The sequence below is a fragment of the Podarcis cretensis genome (genome assembly GCF_951804945.1).
Source record: "Podarcis cretensis genome assembly, chromosome: 17".
In the NCBI taxonomy this organism is placed as follows: domain Eukaryota; kingdom Metazoa; phylum Chordata; class Lepidosauria; order Squamata; family Lacertidae; genus Podarcis; species Podarcis cretensis.
Genome location: NC_137187.1, coordinates 1,213,899 through 1,232,907, shown reverse-complemented (window position 1 = coordinate 1,232,907; position 19,009 = coordinate 1,213,899). Strand labels below are relative to the sequence as shown.

Sequence of the window (19,009 nt, the reverse complement as noted above, 5' to 3'; positions counted from 1 at the left end):
GCAGGAGCAGCGGCGGCAGCCGGAGAGGGACCTCGCGGGGCCGCCGGGCCGCCCCACTGGCAGGCAGGCAGGTATCCATCCGGGAGGGGGCCCCTCCGCCCGCCCAGACCCGCGGAGAGAGGAGGGCCCGGCGGGGGGGGGCCTTTTCTGAGGGGAGGCGCGGGTCGTCAAAAGGTCTTCTGAAAGGGGCGCGTGGGTTTGACAGCGGGGGGGGGAGGGAGACGCGGGTCGGAAGTGGCTGTGGGAATGGGCGCGGGGCGTGTATATATGACCCGAGTCGTGTGGTCCCTCCCCCCCCCCATACACACACACACACACCCCGTCAAAAAAGGCCCTTCGCTTCCACAGGCAGGATAGGCGTACACACACACACACACATATCTATATTTTATATATATATATATATATATATATATATATATGTACGCCTATATATATATATATATATATGTATGTATATGTACGCCTTGCCTGCCTGTCAAAGCGAAGGGCCTTTTCTGAGGGGAGACGCGAGTCATGTCTGTTTGACAGCGCGGGGGGGCGGGAGACACGTGTCAGAAGTGGCTGTGGGAATGGGCGCAGGGCGTGTATATATGACCCGAGTCATGTGGTCCCTCCCCCCCCCCATATATACACACACACACACACACACACCCCATCAAAAAAAGGCCCTTCGCTTAGGCAGGCAGGCAGGCAAGGCATACACACACACATATATATATTTATGTATGCCTATATATATGGAAGGGACGCAGGTGGCGCTGTGGGTTAAAGCCTCAGCGCCTAGGGCTTGCCGATCGAAAGGTCGGCGGTTCGAATCCCTGCGGCGGGGTGCGCTCCCGCTGCTCGGTCCCAGCGCCTGCCAACCTAGCAGTTCGAAAGCACCTCCGGGTGCAAGTAGATAAATAGGGACCGCTTACCAGCGGGAAGGTAAACGGCGTTTCCGTGTGCGGCTCTGGCTCTGGCTCTGGCCAGAGCAGCGATGTCACGCTGGCCACGTGACCCGGAAGTGTCTCCGGACAGCGCTGGCCCCCGGCCTCTTAAGTGAGATGGGCGCACAACCCCAGAGTCTGTCAAGACTGGCCCGTACGGGCAGGGGTACCTTTACCTTTACTATATATATGGGGTCTGGGTTAAAGGCGGATCTACACGGATCCTCCACTTTTTTAAAAATAACTCCCAACAAATCCAGTGTCAAATCACACCTGGAAGGCACACCTACAAACTGGACTATGAAAAACATGGATCCAACCCTTTGCCGCGCAAAGTGTGTGTGTGTGAATGTGTAGGTCCGCCTTGCCTGTGTGCCTGCCTGCCTGTCGTCAACCCCGAGGGTCTTCAGAAAGGGGCGTGTCTGTGTGACAGGGGTGGGGAGATGCGTGTCAGAAGTGGCTGTGGGAAAGGGCGCGGGGCCAGGCAGGCAGGCAGGCAGGGCAAGTGTCACAGGGAGCTGCTGCTTCCACTTCGCCCCATTCTGAGGGGTCTTTTGGGGGGGTAAGCTGCCCTTGCTTGGGCCGCGAGGGTGTTTTGGAACCGCTCGCCCAGGGATGCTTTTTTGAAGCTGCGAGGTCTCACCATTGGTCTTCCCAGCCCTTCATAAATAAATGTGGGGCTTCTTAGAATGGTATTCTGCCCTGGTCAGACCTCACCTGGAGTACTGTGTCCAGTTCTGGGCACCACAGTTCAAGAAGGACACGGACAAACTGGAACGTGTCCAGAGGAGGGCAACCAAAATGGTCAAAGGCCTGGAAACGATGCCTTATGAGGAACGGCTAAGGGAGCTGGGCATGTTTAGCCTGGAGAAGAGGAGGTTAAAGGGTGATATGATAGCCATGTTGAAATATATAAAAGGATGTCACATAGAGGAGGGAGAAAGGTTGTTTTCTGCTACTCCAGAGAAGCGGACACGGAGCAATGGTTCCAAACTACAAGAAAGAAGATTCCACCTAAACATTAGGAAGAACTTCCTGACAGTAAGAGCTGTTTGACAGTGGAATTTGCTGCCAAGGAGTGTGGTGGAGTCTCCTCCTTTGGAGGTCTTTAAGCAGAGGCTTGACAACCATATGTCAGGAGTGCTGTGATGGTGTTTCCAGCTTGGCAGGGGGTTGGACTCGATGGCCCTTGTGGTCTCTTCCAACTCTAGGATTCTATGGTAGAGTGGGGAAAGGGACCACACGAGGGACATCTAGTCTGACCCCCTCCAAGGCAGGAATCTTTGGCCCAGCGTGCGGCTCAGACTCAGGGCCCTTAGATTAAGAGTCTCATCCTGTACCCGCTGAGCCATTCTGATCATTCCTGGATCCGGCCAGCAGCCCATCAAGCCTCTGAAGAAATAGCCAGTTGGATGCTTCTGGAAGCTCACACGAGGCCATGAAAATTATGGCCATCTCTTTAGAAAGTACTTTCCGGTACCATCCCTCTGAGCACAATAATTAGGAAGATTCTGCTCGAACCCACAACCCTCAGATTAAGAGCCTCATGCTCTGCCTCAACTGAGCTATCCCAGATTTGTTTTGTTGTTTTTTTTTTATTAGGTGTTTTATTTTCTTGTGGGGTTTTTTTTTGGGGGGGGGGACCGCCTTGAGATCTTTGGATGAGGGGTGGTATACAGATTTAATAAATAATCGTGATGATCAAGAGATTAGTGATGCTTTTCTGCGACTGGTGGCGAGGGTCTCTATTTAGGGCTTCTGGGGGAACCCAGCACCCCTACTGCATGGACATCGTTTAGGTTGTAAAGGGAGAGGATATCCTGTATGAAAACCGTGACTCACTTCTGCTGAGCTCTTCAGACATTCTCCCAAACTTCTCAGGATCCGTGAGTGGGGAGCTTTCATGCTGTCAGGCTAGAGAGGCTGTGTTAGTGAAGCCCTTTGATTTGGAGATTGAACCTGTGCATTTCAAGTGTAAGTTCTACCTGTTGGAATAATTAAGACTCCATTTACCTTTTCTTATTTTGGCCTTATTTGCCCTAGTTTCTAAGTGGTAGTGGAGACACACCCTTTTCCAGTACTCTCCTCCGCCCCCTTATCTAGTGTCAGGGCCCAAAACTAGTCATGGGAAGGGATCGAACCATAGATCTTGTGACTTTAGGATAGGTCAGAGGTATCTCCTCTACATTTTTATATTTATTTTTTGCATTGACAGTGGAACCTTAGGCACAAGCTGTAGGGGAGGAGTAAATAATACAGCAGCCCCAAAATGGGGCAGATAAACCAGAAAATCCTATTGTTTGCAAATGGTAGTATTCTTGTGACAAACCCACAATCTTCTTTGCTAGCACATCAGAGGGTAACTTCACAATGTAATTAAGGTTCAGGTGTTAAAAGTGCACTGTCCAAAGGTTGAGATGCTGGCAGTACATATTTAAAGGGAGGTTCAGGAGGCCTTACCTGGAAGTAAGCCCCATTTAAGTCTATGGGGGCTGAGTATTTATTATTATTATTTATTCAATTTATATAGTGTCCTCTATCAAAACATCCCAGGGTGGTTTACTACATTAAAAGCATATTTTACAGAGCAAAATAATAAAAACATAAAGTAGACATAGAACTGCATTGTTAATATCACATTTCCAATACAAATGGGAAGGAATGGTAAATACTTAGAAACATTTTGGGGTTGTAATTGTATAGGGACTTGATTAAACATATTATATTGATGTGCTCAGTTTAAAAGGATATGACAGACTGGGGAAAGCCAAATGTGTCATAGTTGATGAGGGTGCAACCAGGGAAAATTAGTATTTTGTCCAAATTTATATATTTATTCCCTAAGCAGTAGTTACAATGAATCATTGAGTGACTGGCAGAAGCTATTAGTAAGGGTGAAGAAAAGCTCAGGATATGAGTGCCACATGTTTTATATCCTGATGTCTTCCACATAAAGGGGGGGGGAGGTTGTACAGGAGTAATGCTCTAACAAATTGTTCTCTGTAGAGTGATGGGTTTTCTCTGGAAAAGAAGCACAAAAGTAGGTGCCAAACAATTCAAGCTATGCTTACATGGTCTCAGCCTTGACAACCTGACTGAGGTAGCTAATATAAAATTCTGGACTCTTACCAGTTTCCACCTTTTTAGGATAGGCCTATTTTAGACCTGTTTGGCTTGTACAGGTGAAACTCAGAAAATTAGAATATTGTGGAAAAGTTCATTTATTTCAGTAATGCAACTTAAAAGGTGAAACTAATATATGAGATAGACTCATGACATGCAAAGCGAGATATGTCAAGCCTTTATTTGTTATAATTGTGATGTTTATGGCATACAGCTGATGAAAACCCCAAATTAACAATCTCAGAAAATTAGAATATTAAATGAAATCAGCAAAACAAGGACTGCAAATAGAGCAATATTGGACCTCTGAGAAGTAGAAGCAGGCACATGTACTCAGTACTTGGTTTGGGCCCCTTTTGCATCAATTACTGCCTCAATTTGGCACGGCATGGATGCTATCAGCCTGTGGCACTGCTGAGGTGTTAGGAAGACCAGGAAGCTTCAATAGCAGCCTTCAGCTCTTCTACATTGCTCGGTCTCATGTCTCTCATCTTTCTCTTGGCAATGCCCCATAGATTCTCTATGGGGTTCAGGTCAGGCGGGTTTGCTGGCCAATCAAGCACAGTAATCCCATGGGCATTGAACCAGGTTTTGATACTTTTGGCAGTGTGGGCAGGTGACAAAGTCCTGCTGGAAAATGAAATCAGCATCCCCATAAAGCTCATCTGCGGAAGGAAGCATGAAGTGCTCCAAAATCTCCTGGTAGACGGCTGCGTTGACCCTGGACTTAATGAAGCACAGTGGACCAACACCAGCTGATGACATGGCTCCCCAAATCTCTTTTCTGATGAGAGCAGCTTTTGCATCTCACTTGGAAACGAAGGACCCAGAGTCTGGAGGTAGAATGGGGAGGCACACAATGCCAGATGCTTGAAGTCCAGTGTGAAGTTTCCACAGTCTGTGTTGATTTGGGGAGCCATGTCATCAGCTGGTGTTGGTCCACTGTGCTTCATTAAGTCCAGGGTCAATGCAGCCATCTACCAAGACATTTTGGAGCACTTCATGCTTCCTTCCGCAGACGAGCTTTATGGGGATGCTGATTTCATTTTCCAGCAGGACTTTGTCACCTGCCCACAGTGCCAAAAGTACCAAAACCTGGTTCAATGCCCATGGGACTATTGTGCTTGATTGGCCAGCAGACTTGCCTGACCTGAACCCCATAGAGAATCTATGGGGCATTGCCAAAAGAAAGATGAGAGACATGAGACCGAGCAATGTAGAAGAGCTGAAGGCTGGTCTTCCATAACACCTCAGCAGTGCCACAGGCTGATAGCATCCATGCCACGCCGCATTGAGGCAGTAATTGATGCAAAAGGGGCCCAAACCAAGTACTGAGTACATGTGCCTGCTTCTACTTCTCAGAGGTCCAATATTGCTCTATTTGCAGTCCTTGTTTTGCTGATTTCATTTAATATTCTAATTTTCTGAGATTGTTAATTTGGGGTTTTCATCAGCTATATGCCATAAACATCACAATTGTAACAAATAAAGACTTGACATATCTCGCTTTGCATGTCATGAGTCTATCTCATATATTAGTTTCACCTTTTAAGTTGAATTACTGAAATAAATGAACTTTTCCACAATATTCTAATTTTTCGAGTTTCACCTGTAGATTCTTTAAATTATTGGGGGGAAATAGTTGCAAGGTTTTTAAAAACTGTTGGACAGGCATTTTTAAAAGAGGGAGGTCAAGATTAAATTAAGATATGTTATCAGTATATACAACTACATCACTTGGCTGATGTCTGTAGAGCCTTACTGAGTTTGCAAACTTCTTGACAAACAATTTAGCAAATCGAAAAGAGCCATCTTGGTCATATAACCTGTTAGGGTCCGACACCATCCTATGTAGTTTGATGGTTTCAGGACATAAAAACACAAATTGAGGTGGAGGTAGATAGTCTTCCGATCCAAAGGTTTCTTCCTCAAACAACTTTAGGTAAATCTTTTTTTTCCGGGATTATAGCAAGGTGGTACAGTATATCCCAGTCATAATATAAATCAGTGTGTCGGACAACTACTGGTAGGATTAGACAAATCTTTGATAACTATGTCCAAAGGCTAAATGATATCAGGCATGTATATTCCAATGTATTAATGGGATCACTAGCTGTTTTCTATCAGTTGAACCACACATTCTGTTAGGGTGTTCAGACACAAACTGTGGCAGAAATTAGAAGGGAATTGAATTATATTGTTACTGATTGTTGCTAAAATTTAGCTAACTTAAAGATAAAAGTGCATAAGTTCACCTGCAAAATGTGGGAGCTCTTAATCACGAACAAGAGCTCAATATAAAGGAACAACCAATTGTTTGGGGGCTTTTTAGAAAAGTGCTTTCAGTTTCTTAACTGTGTTGAGTCCACCAAAACAGTGCACAAACAATCATTTTGCTTTAACTCAGTGACACTGAAGAAGGAATGTTCAGGGTCTACAATTTGTGCTTGATTTTGGACCTCAGTTTGTACATTAAAAAATATATTTTCCTAAATGTTTAAAGTAGCTACTGGCCTTTTTCAGTGAATTTCAAGCAAAAGCTTCAAAATAAGTATGATGAAAGCAAGTAATGGATTTCTGATTTGAAGACTGTCTATAGTTTGTAGTGCTGTATATGAACTAAATGCACTTATTCCTGAGTTATCCCATGAGCGTAGCCATAACACCCAGCATGTCTTAGCTTCACAAGGCCATTGCAGAGCAGAAAAGAAGTTGCTGGTCATGAATTTGCACAACACTGGTGGATGAATATTGCCAGTAGCTTATCGCTGCATCTCAGTTACATCAGGGATCATTTAAAACATTGTCCAGTGTGTGTTTGTGTGTGTGTCTTTGTCTTGTGGATAACTTAAGTTATTCACACATGCAAGTCTTCCTAGCAACAGCATGAAATATCATAGAATTGTAGAGTTGGAAGGGACCACAAGGCTCATCTAGTTCAACCCCCTTCCCAGTGTGGGGCTCAAACCCCTGACCCTGAGATTAAGAGTCTCATCCTGTACCCACTGAGCCATTCTGATGATTGCTGGATCCTGCCAGCAGCCCATCAAGCCTCTCAAAAAATAGCCTGTTGGGTGCTTCTGGAAGCTCACAAGAGGGCATGAAAACAAGTACTTTCCAGTACCATCCCTCTGAGCACAATAATTCAATTTAATTATTCTAGCTGATAGCCACTGCTAGACCATGAATTAGTCTAATACTTTTAAGAAACACAATCAAAGCAAGAGACCATTGTCACATCATGCAGGCATGGAATTTCCTTTTAGTCCGGAGCAGGTTGAACACCAGTATTTGAAACAAAGACATTTCATATTCATAGTGTGTTTTATCTTGTCTGAAATGAATTTCAGTAGTGAAGTGCATTTTCTTGAGACTTTTCCTGGGAAAATATCCCTATGCAAATTACTCTACTCTACACTTCACTGAGTTTCACTTTATTGGCTATCATTCAGGCCATGCCCAAGAACTGATCCAGCATACCCACTGCTACATACCTGATGACAATGCACTGCAAAACCATGGAAGGCTTCACTTCATATCAATGGCAGCGTGGGTGATAAGATAAGATAAAACCTGACTCTATGCTGCAAATTCCATGGGATCAAACAGAAATCCACCTGCACCACCTTCTGTGCTGGCCAGCCCAGGTATAAGCAGAAACCATTCCAGTTCATTTCCTTCCTACCCTGTAGCCATTCCAGAAGTATACTATGGTTGATGGTATTGAAAGCTGCTTAGAGATTGAGGATCAACATCAGGCTTCCTCAGCCTTGGCCCTCCAGATGTTTTCGGCCTACAACTCCCATGATCCCTAGCTAGCAGGACTAGTGGTCAGGGATGCTGGGAATTGTAGTCTTGAAACATCTGGAGGGCCGAGGTTGAGGAAGCCCAATCAACATGGAGACATTTCCCCTATTTCTCACCTGGCAGCTAGGTCATCCCACAGAGCAGCCAGAATAGTTTCTTTGTCAAAACCAGGCCTGAGCCCCGACTGTAATGGACCCAGAAAATCAGATTCATCCAAGACTGCTGGGTCTGGTTGGCAGCCACACACTCCAGCACTTTGCACAGGAAAGGGACATTAGCTAGTGGCCTATAGTTGTTAAAGTATTCTAACTCCAAGGATTCTTTCTTCAAGAATGTACACACTGCCACCTGTTCACCCTCTCTTGGTGAAGTTTATTATCTGCAGGACCTGACCAGTTGTCCCTTTGCTGCTAGAAGCAGTAGGCCAGGCAGTGCAAGGGGTCAAGCAAACTCGTAGTTGTGTACACCCAACCAGGTTTCCTTGTTCACATCCCCTACCAACTGAAACTGGCCATCCGTACTAGATTAGACAGTACACTGGATATTTCCACAGATGGGCCAGCAACAGCTAAGTCGTGGTGGTTGCAAGTGGTTTTATCCTTAAAATGTTTTGCAAACAAGTAACAACATACTTGCTTCTACTATTTCATCCATAGAGTTTAAAAGTTTAATTTTTTTAATAATATTTATTAAGTTTTTAACAAAGAAAAGGTTACAAAACAATAAACAGTGAACAAAGAACACACAAAAAAGATACAAAAACCAAAGTTTAACATAAGTAGAAAAAAGAAAAATGAAAAAAGAAAAATCCCTCTTTCTAATATCTTACCGTTCATTTACTTATTTTCATGACTTCCTCACACCTTCCTTTTTTGTATTCCATTTAAAAATTTGTTCAGCAAATTCATACCCTCTTAATTTACCCTTAATTGTTTATCCTCACATATTCTGACTTCAAATTTTCATCTGATATTAATCCATTCTTACATATTCTTATTTTACCTTGTTGCTAGAACCACTTTGTTTCATTCCAGTGTTATTAACATTCAAAAATTTTACAATGTTTCTGTAAATAGATTTTAAATTTCTTCCAATCTTCTTCCACCAACTCTTCTCCCTGGTCTCGGATTCTGCCCATAGAGTTTAAAAGTTTAAAAGGTCTTGAACTACTTGGAAAAACCCTGCTGGGTTACACTGAGGGGTAATGGAGTTGGTGAAGAATCACAACACCTATTCCTTACCCTCGGTGGCTTAATACTGAGTTTATACTAGTGTTTGATTGGATTCTTCTTGAGCTTCCCTCCACTTGTGTTCTGGTTATCTCCCAGCTTGCTTCATTGCCCTCAGCTCAGGTATGTACCATGGAACATCCTCGGCTCTGTTAAGCAGGAGAGGAGGACACATGGAATCAATTGTGTTAATTATTCAGGTCATTTTGGTATTTCACAGATCAGCCAGAAATTTGGCAGGAGCAGCACCCCCTCCCCCCAAAACCCCTTAGGATCCATTGGTCCCTGGGGTGGACCATCCTAATAGACCCCCATACATGCCCGCAAGTCTAATTCACAACAGGAGGGAGAATTTGCAGCCCAATATAGGTAAGGGGATGGTTAACAGATTCCTAGTTCAAGTCTCAAAGGCTAGATGTAATTACAAGACTGCCAAAAGAAATTGTGGACATTATTTCAGAGCCACTGTAAATTTTGAGGATTCATGGTGGGCAGTTGAGGTGCCAGAAGTTTGGAAACAGACAAGGGCCCCTGTCTTCAGAAAGTGAGGAACGAGCTAGGCTGGGAAACTGAAAATCAGTCAGCTTGACATTGTTCCCGGGCAAATTTCTGTTATAGCTTATTAAGTTCATGAGCATTGATAAAAGAATGCATTGATTTCTAGGAGCCAGCATGGGTTTATCAAACATAAGTCACAGGAGACCAACTTCATCTCCTTTTTTGACAATTACCAATTTGGTAGACCATGGAAACGTTCTGGGCATAACATTATCATTATTTCAGCAAAGGATTTAAGAGTGTTTCCCGTGGTATGCTTGCTGACAAGATGATAAAATGTGAGCGGGATGATACTACTGTTAGGTGGCTCCACAGCTGTACCCAGCAAGTGCTTATAAGCACGACTCTGTTCTTGCTTTTGTGCTGTTGAACATTTTTATAAATGACTAGGATTGAGGGGATGTTTATCCCATTTGCAGATGACACAAAGCTTGGAAGGATAACTAACACCACAGAAGACAGAATCAAGGGTCTTGACAGATTGGAATACTGGGCCAAAGCCAACCTTGTGAAATTCAACAGAGACAAATGTGTAAAATTTAGGGGCAAAAGTGGTGGGCTTGGCAGCAGTGCATGTGAAAAGGATCTAGGTATCTAAGTTGATCACAAAGTGAACATGAGCTAGCAGTGTGATGTGGCTGTTGTAAAAGCAAATGCATTTGTCATATGCATTAACAGAAACGTAGCAAGGCTCTGCATCACTTTCACTGAAGCTGAATATCAAACCAAAGGAGGCAGCTTTAGAGATACAGTGGTACCTCGGGTTAAGTACTTCATTCGTTCCAGAGGTCCGTTCTTAACCTGAAACTGTTCTTAACCTGAAGCACCACTTTAGCTAATGGGGCCTCCTGCTGCCGCTGCGCCGCCACTGCACAATTTCTGTTCTCATCCTTAAGCAAAGTTCTTAACCCACGGTAATATTTCTGGGTTAGCGAGTCTGTAACCTGAAGCGTATGAAACCTGAGGTAACACTGTATTTCACTCCTTCAAAGTGAAGCAGGCCTCAGCTGAAATGGATCCAAGTACAGTTGACTGATCCCAAAGCTTTGGTCCTTCTTTGGGGTGTTGTAGGGTGTAAAAGCAGCTGTCAACAGGGTGGATGAAAATCAATTATTTAAAAAAATGGAATTTTTTTATTTTAAAAAATGGATTTTTTATTTTTAAAAATGGATTTTTAAAAATTTAAATTGGAATTTTTTTATTTAAAATGGATTTTTAAAATAAAATGCTTTTGGAGGAAAAATCTTTCTAAAGATAGTTTTCTATTTAAGTTACATTATAGTCCAAAGGCTATTCATCAGGAAATAAGGATTTATTTTAAGTTTTTCATGTGTGCTAAAACTCAGTCTAAGGTTTTTGGTTTTTTTTTAAATCAGTTAACAAATCAGTTAACAAACATGGATACATATGATATAATGTTACTGTTTTAGTTAAATAAATTGTTTAAATTGTTATTAAGGAAATGATTCTTTTTCTCCTTCCAATAAAGCACAGCAGAAAAGTTGTCCAAATATAAAGAGTTAACATTAAACCTCATAATAATTTCATAATTATTTGTCTATGTATTTCTAATAGTATAACCAAATCAGTTATTTTTGATATAACTGTAAAAACTACTCTGAAAATTTATTATTCCAAAAATGAAACTTTCATCTGATTGTAAATATTAAGATTATACCAGGAAGAATGACTCTTTCTGAAAAAAAAATGATTTAAATAAAGTCTTACTGACTAGTGATTTAAATCATGATTTAAATCTATTTGATTTAAATCAAATCCACCCTGGATGTCAACAAGTGAATGTGTCCCCATCTCCCCCAAGCAGTCCCTGCTCTTGATCACTAAGTTGTCCACTAAGACCATAACATTTCTTTCCTTGGTAGTAACAACCAATTTTGACCCCTGTCGCATCAGGTTATATGTGAAATTGAATTTTTTTTGCCCTAGTTTGCATTACTTTGTAAACTTACATTGGATTTAAGCTGACATTTTGTTGCTCATTCACCCAGCTGGGAAGATTGTTGTGATGTTCTTCTCAATGGCTGCTGGGCTTTTGATCATCCTGAATAATTAGTAAAGTTCTTATTGCCCACCCCTGACACCAGTTCATTTATTAAAGTTGGATGGCACATGCACCAACACAGGGCTTTGAATGTAAAAACTGACCATTGTCGTCCTTGCTTCTAATAAGCGTTTGATTTTTTTAGAGCCAAAACTGGAGTACCCAGTGAGTGGTGTCCAGAGACTCAGGGTAACCCCAAGATATGCAGAAGCTCAAGAATATCTGGAGGGAGGGCAGAAACCATAATGGGGGAGACACACACACACCACCCTCCAAAACACCCTGTCATAACTCAGAGTCACAGAAGGCTAAGAGGGGGAAACTGCTAGCAGGCTGGGCGTAGGGAATGGAGCAGTGCAGCTGGGGCAGGAGGACAGGAACATACAGTGGTGCCCCGCAAGACGAATGCCTCGCAAGACGAAAAGCCCGCTAGACGAAAGGGTTTTCCGTTTTGGAGGCGCTTCGCAAAACGAATTTCCCTATGGGCTTGCTTCGCAAGACGAAAATGTCTTGCGAGTTCCTGCGGGGTTTTTTCCCTTCCCCCCCCCCCTTTTTCTAAGCCGCTTATCTGCTTATCCGCTAAGCTGATAAGCCGCTAAAAGCCGCTAATAGCATTAATCCGCTAAGCCGTCAATGGGCTTGCTTCGCAAGATGAAAAAACCGCTAGACGAAGAGAATCGCGGAACAGATTCTTTTCGTCTTGCGAGGCACCACTGTAGATAGATACAAAGGGAATAAATAAGTGTCTGGATGGGTCCCTTCCAGGTTCACACTGAGAAGCTATTTTTGAGGAGAGCTGCCCATACAGTGGTACCTCGGGTTACATACGCTTCAGGTTACATACGCTTCAGGTTACAGACTCTGCTAACCCAGAAATAGTGCTTCAGGTTAAGAACTTTGCTTCAGGATAAGAACAGAAATTGTGCTCCAGCGGCGCAGCAGCAGGAGGAGGCCCCATTAGCTAAAGTGGTGCTTCGGGTTAAGAACAGTTTCAGGTTAAGAACAGACCTCCAGAACGAATTAAGTACTTAACCCGAGGTATCACTGTATACATCAGTGGAGAAATCCAAGATTTTAAAGTAACTGGGATTGATCGAATGTGTCCACCAACAGCACACACACGCTCGGGGGCGGGGGGAGTTCTTACTGTTTCCAAATTCTTGGTGTGAAACATGCTTTAAAAATGGCCACTAATGCCAGTGCAAAATTCAAAGGAGATGCAATCCATTGTCCCCAAATTGCAAGGGCTGTTGCTAGAAGAGGGTGGCTCGTGATAGACCTGCAGTGTAGCTCACACTGAATACTGCAGCTCAGGCTACGGGTGGTTTGCAGCAATCCCTCAGTCTTGTCCAGATGTTATTAAACCCCTCATTGAAGTTTGGGCTGAAGCTGAAATAGTCATTTAAGGCTATGCTGCAGTGTTATCAATTGCCTTTCCCCCAGGTTGCAGGTTAGGCTTGGAGAGCAAGACCCAAAAACCCTGCAGTATATATAGCAGTTCTCTACACTGTGTGTGTGTGTGTGTGTGTGTGTGTGTGTGTGTGTGTGTGTATACTGTATTTTTTGCTCTATAAGACTCACTTTTTCCCTCCTAAAAAGTAAGGGGAAATGTGTGTGCGTCTTATGGAGCGAATGCAGGCTGCGCAGCTATCCCAGAAGCCAGAACAGCAAGAGGGATCGCTGCTTTCACTGCGCAGCGATCCCTCTTGCTGTTCTGGCTTCTGAGAATTAGAATATTTTTTTTCTTGTTTTCCTCCTCCAAAAACTATGTGCGTCTTGTGGTCTGGTGCGTCTTATAGAGCGAAAAATACGGGGTGTGTGTGTGTGTGTGTGTGTGTGTGTGTATATATATATATATATCAGCTCTCTACACTATATGCATTCTTAATATGCTATGGCGTTTTGTTGTGAGGTCCTACTTCTATGTACTAATACCAAACTGTTCCCTTGATGCTGGTCCATATGTAAGCAAAATGGTACCATCCACACACAAGAGGAAAGGTTTCAGCAGGTTCAGGGGAACCCAAATTTTGCTGAAGGACTGGAAAGAAGCCTTGGGGAAGCCCTGCCAAGGAACGCAATGAAGACTCAGCAGCCATGAAATGCTGATTGGTTGTTGTGGGGTGGGGGATGGGGATAAATAATAAGAATAGTGCTTATTAATGGTTGCTCTTTTTTCTCTTCTGAGAGAAGGACTAATAGGAGGGGGCGTTATTCCTTTTGTTTGTTACTATGTTATGTATTTTTCTGTTTTTATATTGTAAACTGCCTTGTGACCCTCAGATGAAGGATGGTATAGAAATTTATTAAATATAAACAAACAGGACAGCTTCCGCTAAATTCATGTAGTTTTGTCTGCTTTGACTGCATAGTTATATTTATATCTCCCATTTCTCCCATCATGGAACTCAATGTGATGGGTGTATGTAGAATTCCCTGGTGGTCTTTTATTCAGGCACTACCAGAACGATGCAGCCTCATTGATTTTAAGTTGTCAATTAGTTCTTCTTTTCCTTTCCTTTCCTTGTCAATTAGTTCTGAAGCACATCATTTGTCACCTCTGTTTGAGAAGATTCACTGCTTCTGACCAGTGACTCAGGTGTGAGAATCTGTCCCAATATTTTCTGCAGTGAATTCACTTCATTTCTTTGTCCTCCTTCAGTAATAGTTCGGTTCCTTTGTCACTTAATGTTTCTTTTCGCTCTTGCTAGCCTCCTTCTGAGTTATTTTAAGAAAAGTTTATTATCTGTTCTTACCAGCTTTATAGCAACTTGCACAAATTCCTCCTGTGCCTTATCAGTTTATATTGGTTTTTCCAGAGTCTCTGCTTTTCTTTTTAAATTCCCATTTGGACAAGACTTCTGCATTTTTAAAGGAAGCATTCTGGCCTTTAAAAACAAGAGTTTCCCTAGTGGTGCTATTGAAACATGTTGGTATCGTCTTAGACTTGGCTATATAATCAACTCCTAAGATAATGTCTTAGACAACCTCTAGATTTTCTGAACATATTTTACCCTTTTGACTCCCCCTTTTAGTTTCCTTATTTTAAATCTCCTTGCATTTTTGAAATCTTATTTTTTGAAACTAATTATGATGATTTTAAACTTCCCTGGCAATTCTTTGAGCATGTTTCTCTTGAACTTGATAATGTCTCAGTCTGTTCAACTAAGAGATATAGCAGCAAATGTAACATTGCCATTTTATGGAACGTGTATGTAGGAAAAGCATTGGAATGTACAGTACATCTTCCCTTTTGTACCCTCCTGCTTCAGCTGAGGATACCAGATGCCACGTAGCCTAATATCTAGAGATGTTTTCAGCTGGGTTTGCATGGCGAAGGGGAGGATAAGAGCAGCTGCATTGATGATGGATCAGAACACATTTGAATCCAGCATGTTTGTATCTTTTGAGCTATCTCAAAATGACTTGACTCCAAAGCTGAGTCCCTTAGATGTGGATGAAGGACTTTTGCACACCACAATAACACATGGACAACTTGTGACGCAGTTGTAACTTTGTTGCTTTCATATTAAGTGCAGCTTGGAGCTTTATGGAATTTTTAAAGTGTGTGATTTATTTCTGCCTCTGCTTTTTGGTTTTATACAATTCTTTGATAATACCTTCAATTTATATATAAATAAGGGTTGACTCTCACATTACCTGGTTACCTGTGGGCTGCAAGCCATGTGTAATCCTTAACCAGGTTTCTTGTGACCCTGATTCATGCTTCATGCAGAGATGGTATGGCATCAACTAAGTTTTACTCAGTGTAGAGCCATTTAAACAAATTAACGTGGCTGATTAATTTAACTGGGTCTACTCTGAGTAAAAGAGTACCACCCAGAGTGTGGGGGAGGGGGGAGAGGAGTGGGGTGGCACAGAGAAAGGAAGCGGTATTTAGTCCTGAAATGCTGCAAGCTCTCTCTGCCCTCTTCCCATGAGTCAAAAACACTTCATTGGAAAAAGAGTCCCCATAGTGTTGCACACACTGTTGAGGTTGCTTAGGTCTACAGAAAGCATGTGGCTAATCTAAATGGATGATATGCTTTTTGTTCCTTGTAACCCAAAGTTCACACACATACCTTGTGTGTCCCGTTCCCTTGATGCCACAAACTCTGTGTGTGTGTGTGTGTGTGTGTGTGTGTGTGTGTGTAAGGGTCGATGAATATTGCAACAGTGAGAATATTTAGCTCTCATTTGAAACTGGCGTCTGCTTCGCCTGGAAATGAAATTTCCCCCTTGCTGCCTGCAGAGCATGTTCCTTTGAGAATGGAATGATGCATTGCAGTGTGCATTGGGGCAGGCAGAGGTGGAGTCGAAAAGAGATGATTGCCAGGAAAGGCAAGATCTGCCTCCTTCCTTTGCAGCTGATTGACTACTCTCCGTGTCTGGGTCATTCTGCTCTGAGGGGTGGTAGGAGTGAATTACAAGAACCCTCTATAAATGAAATTCATGATGTGGGAAAAGTCTAACACTGTTAATCTACCATCTTAATCACAATAACATGATCTCAGTTTAACTTAATTCCATTTACATGTCTCATGTTTGCTCATAACTGTAAAAATAATTTCAACCAGGGTTATTAAATCAGTGGGACCAGAATTACTGGACTTAAGTGAATACACAAATTAGGGCAAATATGAGCTAAAATACTGCACAGAATTTTTGCTGTCTTGTTTGTTATTTGGGGATAGGTTCTATACCAGTAGAGCAAAGACAATCTGCTGAAGCCACGTGGACTTCAAGGGGAGCCAGAATTGACACTTAATCTGACATCTATATTCACTCTTACTCCTACAAAAGCTATAAAGTTGTTTTTCTCCACTGCTTGCTACCGTCAAACGCTTGGAAGCACTTGCATAGGAACAAACACTTTTTCCAACCCCTTTTAGCAATTTAATCTGCCAGCAAGGACTATTTTTCAACAGCAGCCACTATTAGAGGTGATAGATTTAGATAGAAACCTAAAAAAGAAAGTGGTGGAAAGTGTGTGTAAAGTCAGTCCGGGAAAGCCTGTTGTAAGAGAAAAACTTCTCTCTACCATACTGATTCAAATAAATGTTGCGGGAAGAATACTAAATTTTTGCTTCTTTGAGGTTACTCTGGCCAGGAATTAGGAAATCCCCTAAAAACACTGTTGGGGCCTTAATAAAGAGTTCTGCAGAAGAATTGACCCAAGTGCAGATCTTCTTCCTTTATCCCTGTATGTTTGACGCTACACTTTGAGATTATATCTTCATCAGAATTATTATTTTAATCTGCTATTCGTCTCAGCCAAGGGAACTTGCTGAGCTAGGGGTAGAGTTACTCTCTTGATACCTGCCTTTAACATGTTATACCTCTTGTAGGGCTGGAAATTCAGTTGAACAAAAGAACAGAACAGAAAATGCTCCTTTGACCCATATTTTCTTTCTAATTACATTGCTGTTTAGAAATCATGACAACTTCAGGAAAAGAGAACTTCCGACTGAAGAGCTATAAAAACAAGTCTCTGAATCCTGATGAAATGCGCCGCCGGCGTGAGGAAGAGGGCCTCCAGCTACGGAAGCAGAAACGAGAGGAGCAGGTATGCTCCTCCTTAGGCAATGAAAAGGAGAAATCCCATATTCAATTGCAAGATCTCTTGGCTTTGGTGTCACCCAACTTTGGATGGGCGGGGGAGTAGGGCATACCATTTTAGAGCGTGAAACATAATTTTTGCAAATTTATTCAGTGAGGGGTCTTAAAAATACGTTTTTGTGTGTGAGGAATTCAAACCTGCTGTTATTTTTGTGATTGGACAACATTTAGCTTGATAAACCTACGTTTGAATAAAAAGCACATGTTTCCCTGGATAAAACATACCCTACTAAGCATACAGCATTACTTTGTAATCATAAAACAACAATAGAAAGTAATGACATCAATGAATAATAAATTTAAACAACAAGTTTCATCAGGTCTTGCTTTGATTCATTCTTGGACACCAGCCACCAACTTGCTTCTGCCTCTGATGTAGCCATCAGGATTCTCGTGTTTATCCACCCTGCCTCCTGCCTCTGTGCCTTGTTTCACACATTTCTGTATAGACTGAGCATGGCAAGGCCACTGTGGAACCTGCATGGGCTCATTGGTGAACTGACTGACCTCTGCTGTAGTAAGACTATCCCAAAGGAGGCTAGCCTGTCAGACCAGTCTAGCAGCTCCAGCAGAGACGAAACACAGAGGCTGATGGAAGCTGTCTTCCTTGCATGTACATAAAGATCTCCCAGTGTGTCGTCATCTCCGCTCCTCAAGTCAGCGATATTTTGGGCGCCAGCTCTCCTTTGCTCACTATTATCTGAGCACAATAGTGTCTGCACTATCATTTCTCTGAATTCATACCATGCTGAACGCTGTGTGGTTGGCAAAACAGCATCCACTACAGCCTTATTTTGCAGCCTAACTCGCCACAGCTGAAACAAGATGATGTGTGGACCTTCCCCACAAGAGTGTTTTACTTTGACATTGTGTGATGTAGTGTGTCAGATTAGGACACTGGAGACCAGGAATTCACTGATCTGTGGCCCCACTTTATGATTTCTATATAGTGTTTAATAAATCATTATCTTTGGTTATATTCTCTCAATGTATAAACACTGTTAGTTGTAATTTCTCTGCATATCTCTCTCCAGTTGTTTAAACGTAGAAATGTTGCTACAGCTGATGAAGAAGCGGAAGAGGAAGTTATGTCAGATGGTGGGTTCCATGAAACCCAAATGAATAACATGGAAATGACTTCTGTAAGTGGAGCAAAGACTTGACAACTCCATTCAGTTTGCTTTTCCTATAGTTTCTAAGGATTTCTAAGGCTGCAATCTCAAAACACACTTCTCTGGAAAGTGGTTCATCTACAATCACTTGGACATGCCTAACTTGTGTATATTTCGCAGCGGTTGCTGCACTCTACCACTGAAAGTGCCCTGCAAAAGACTTGTTAAGGTAGCAATATAGACTTTGTCCCTGCTTATGGGACTTAGCAGAGCAGTGGGGCCATTGCCACATATACAGCCTTGTTGCTCATGAGGGCCAGGGTAGAAAGTGAATCTTGTGCAGGGTAGAAAGTGAATCTTGTGCAGTTTTCAGGCCCAGGTTGGGCAGCATGTCATCACACAATGGCATTGGAACCGGCTTAGGACCCAGTGTTTCAGGGCTCTCTCTTCACCCCTGTGGGCAGGGATCCTGCCAGTGTCCTCCTCTGGCATATTTGGCAGGCAGAAGCAGGCGGTCAGCAATGGTGACTGTTGGGAGGCCAGCTTAGCCAGGAAAGTTGGGCTGGC

At 42.8% G+C, this 19,009-nt stretch overlaps 1 protein-coding gene across 1 annotated transcript in view; it reads left to right on the top strand.

Annotated features, from left to right (window-relative positions):
* Positions 1-19,009, top strand: part of KPNA1 (karyopherin subunit alpha 1) — a 37,022-nt gene continuing 18,013 nt past the window's right edge. Inside the window, exons 1-3 of the mRNA XM_079960319.1 lie at positions 1-63; positions 17,144-17,277; positions 18,365-18,472. Of these exons, the coding sequence (XP_079816445.1) occupies positions 17,149-17,277; positions 18,365-18,472 (237 nt within the window). The 5' untranslated portion in view covers positions 1-63; positions 17,144-17,148. The remainder of the gene's footprint in view (positions 64-17,143; positions 17,278-18,364; positions 18,473-19,009) is intronic.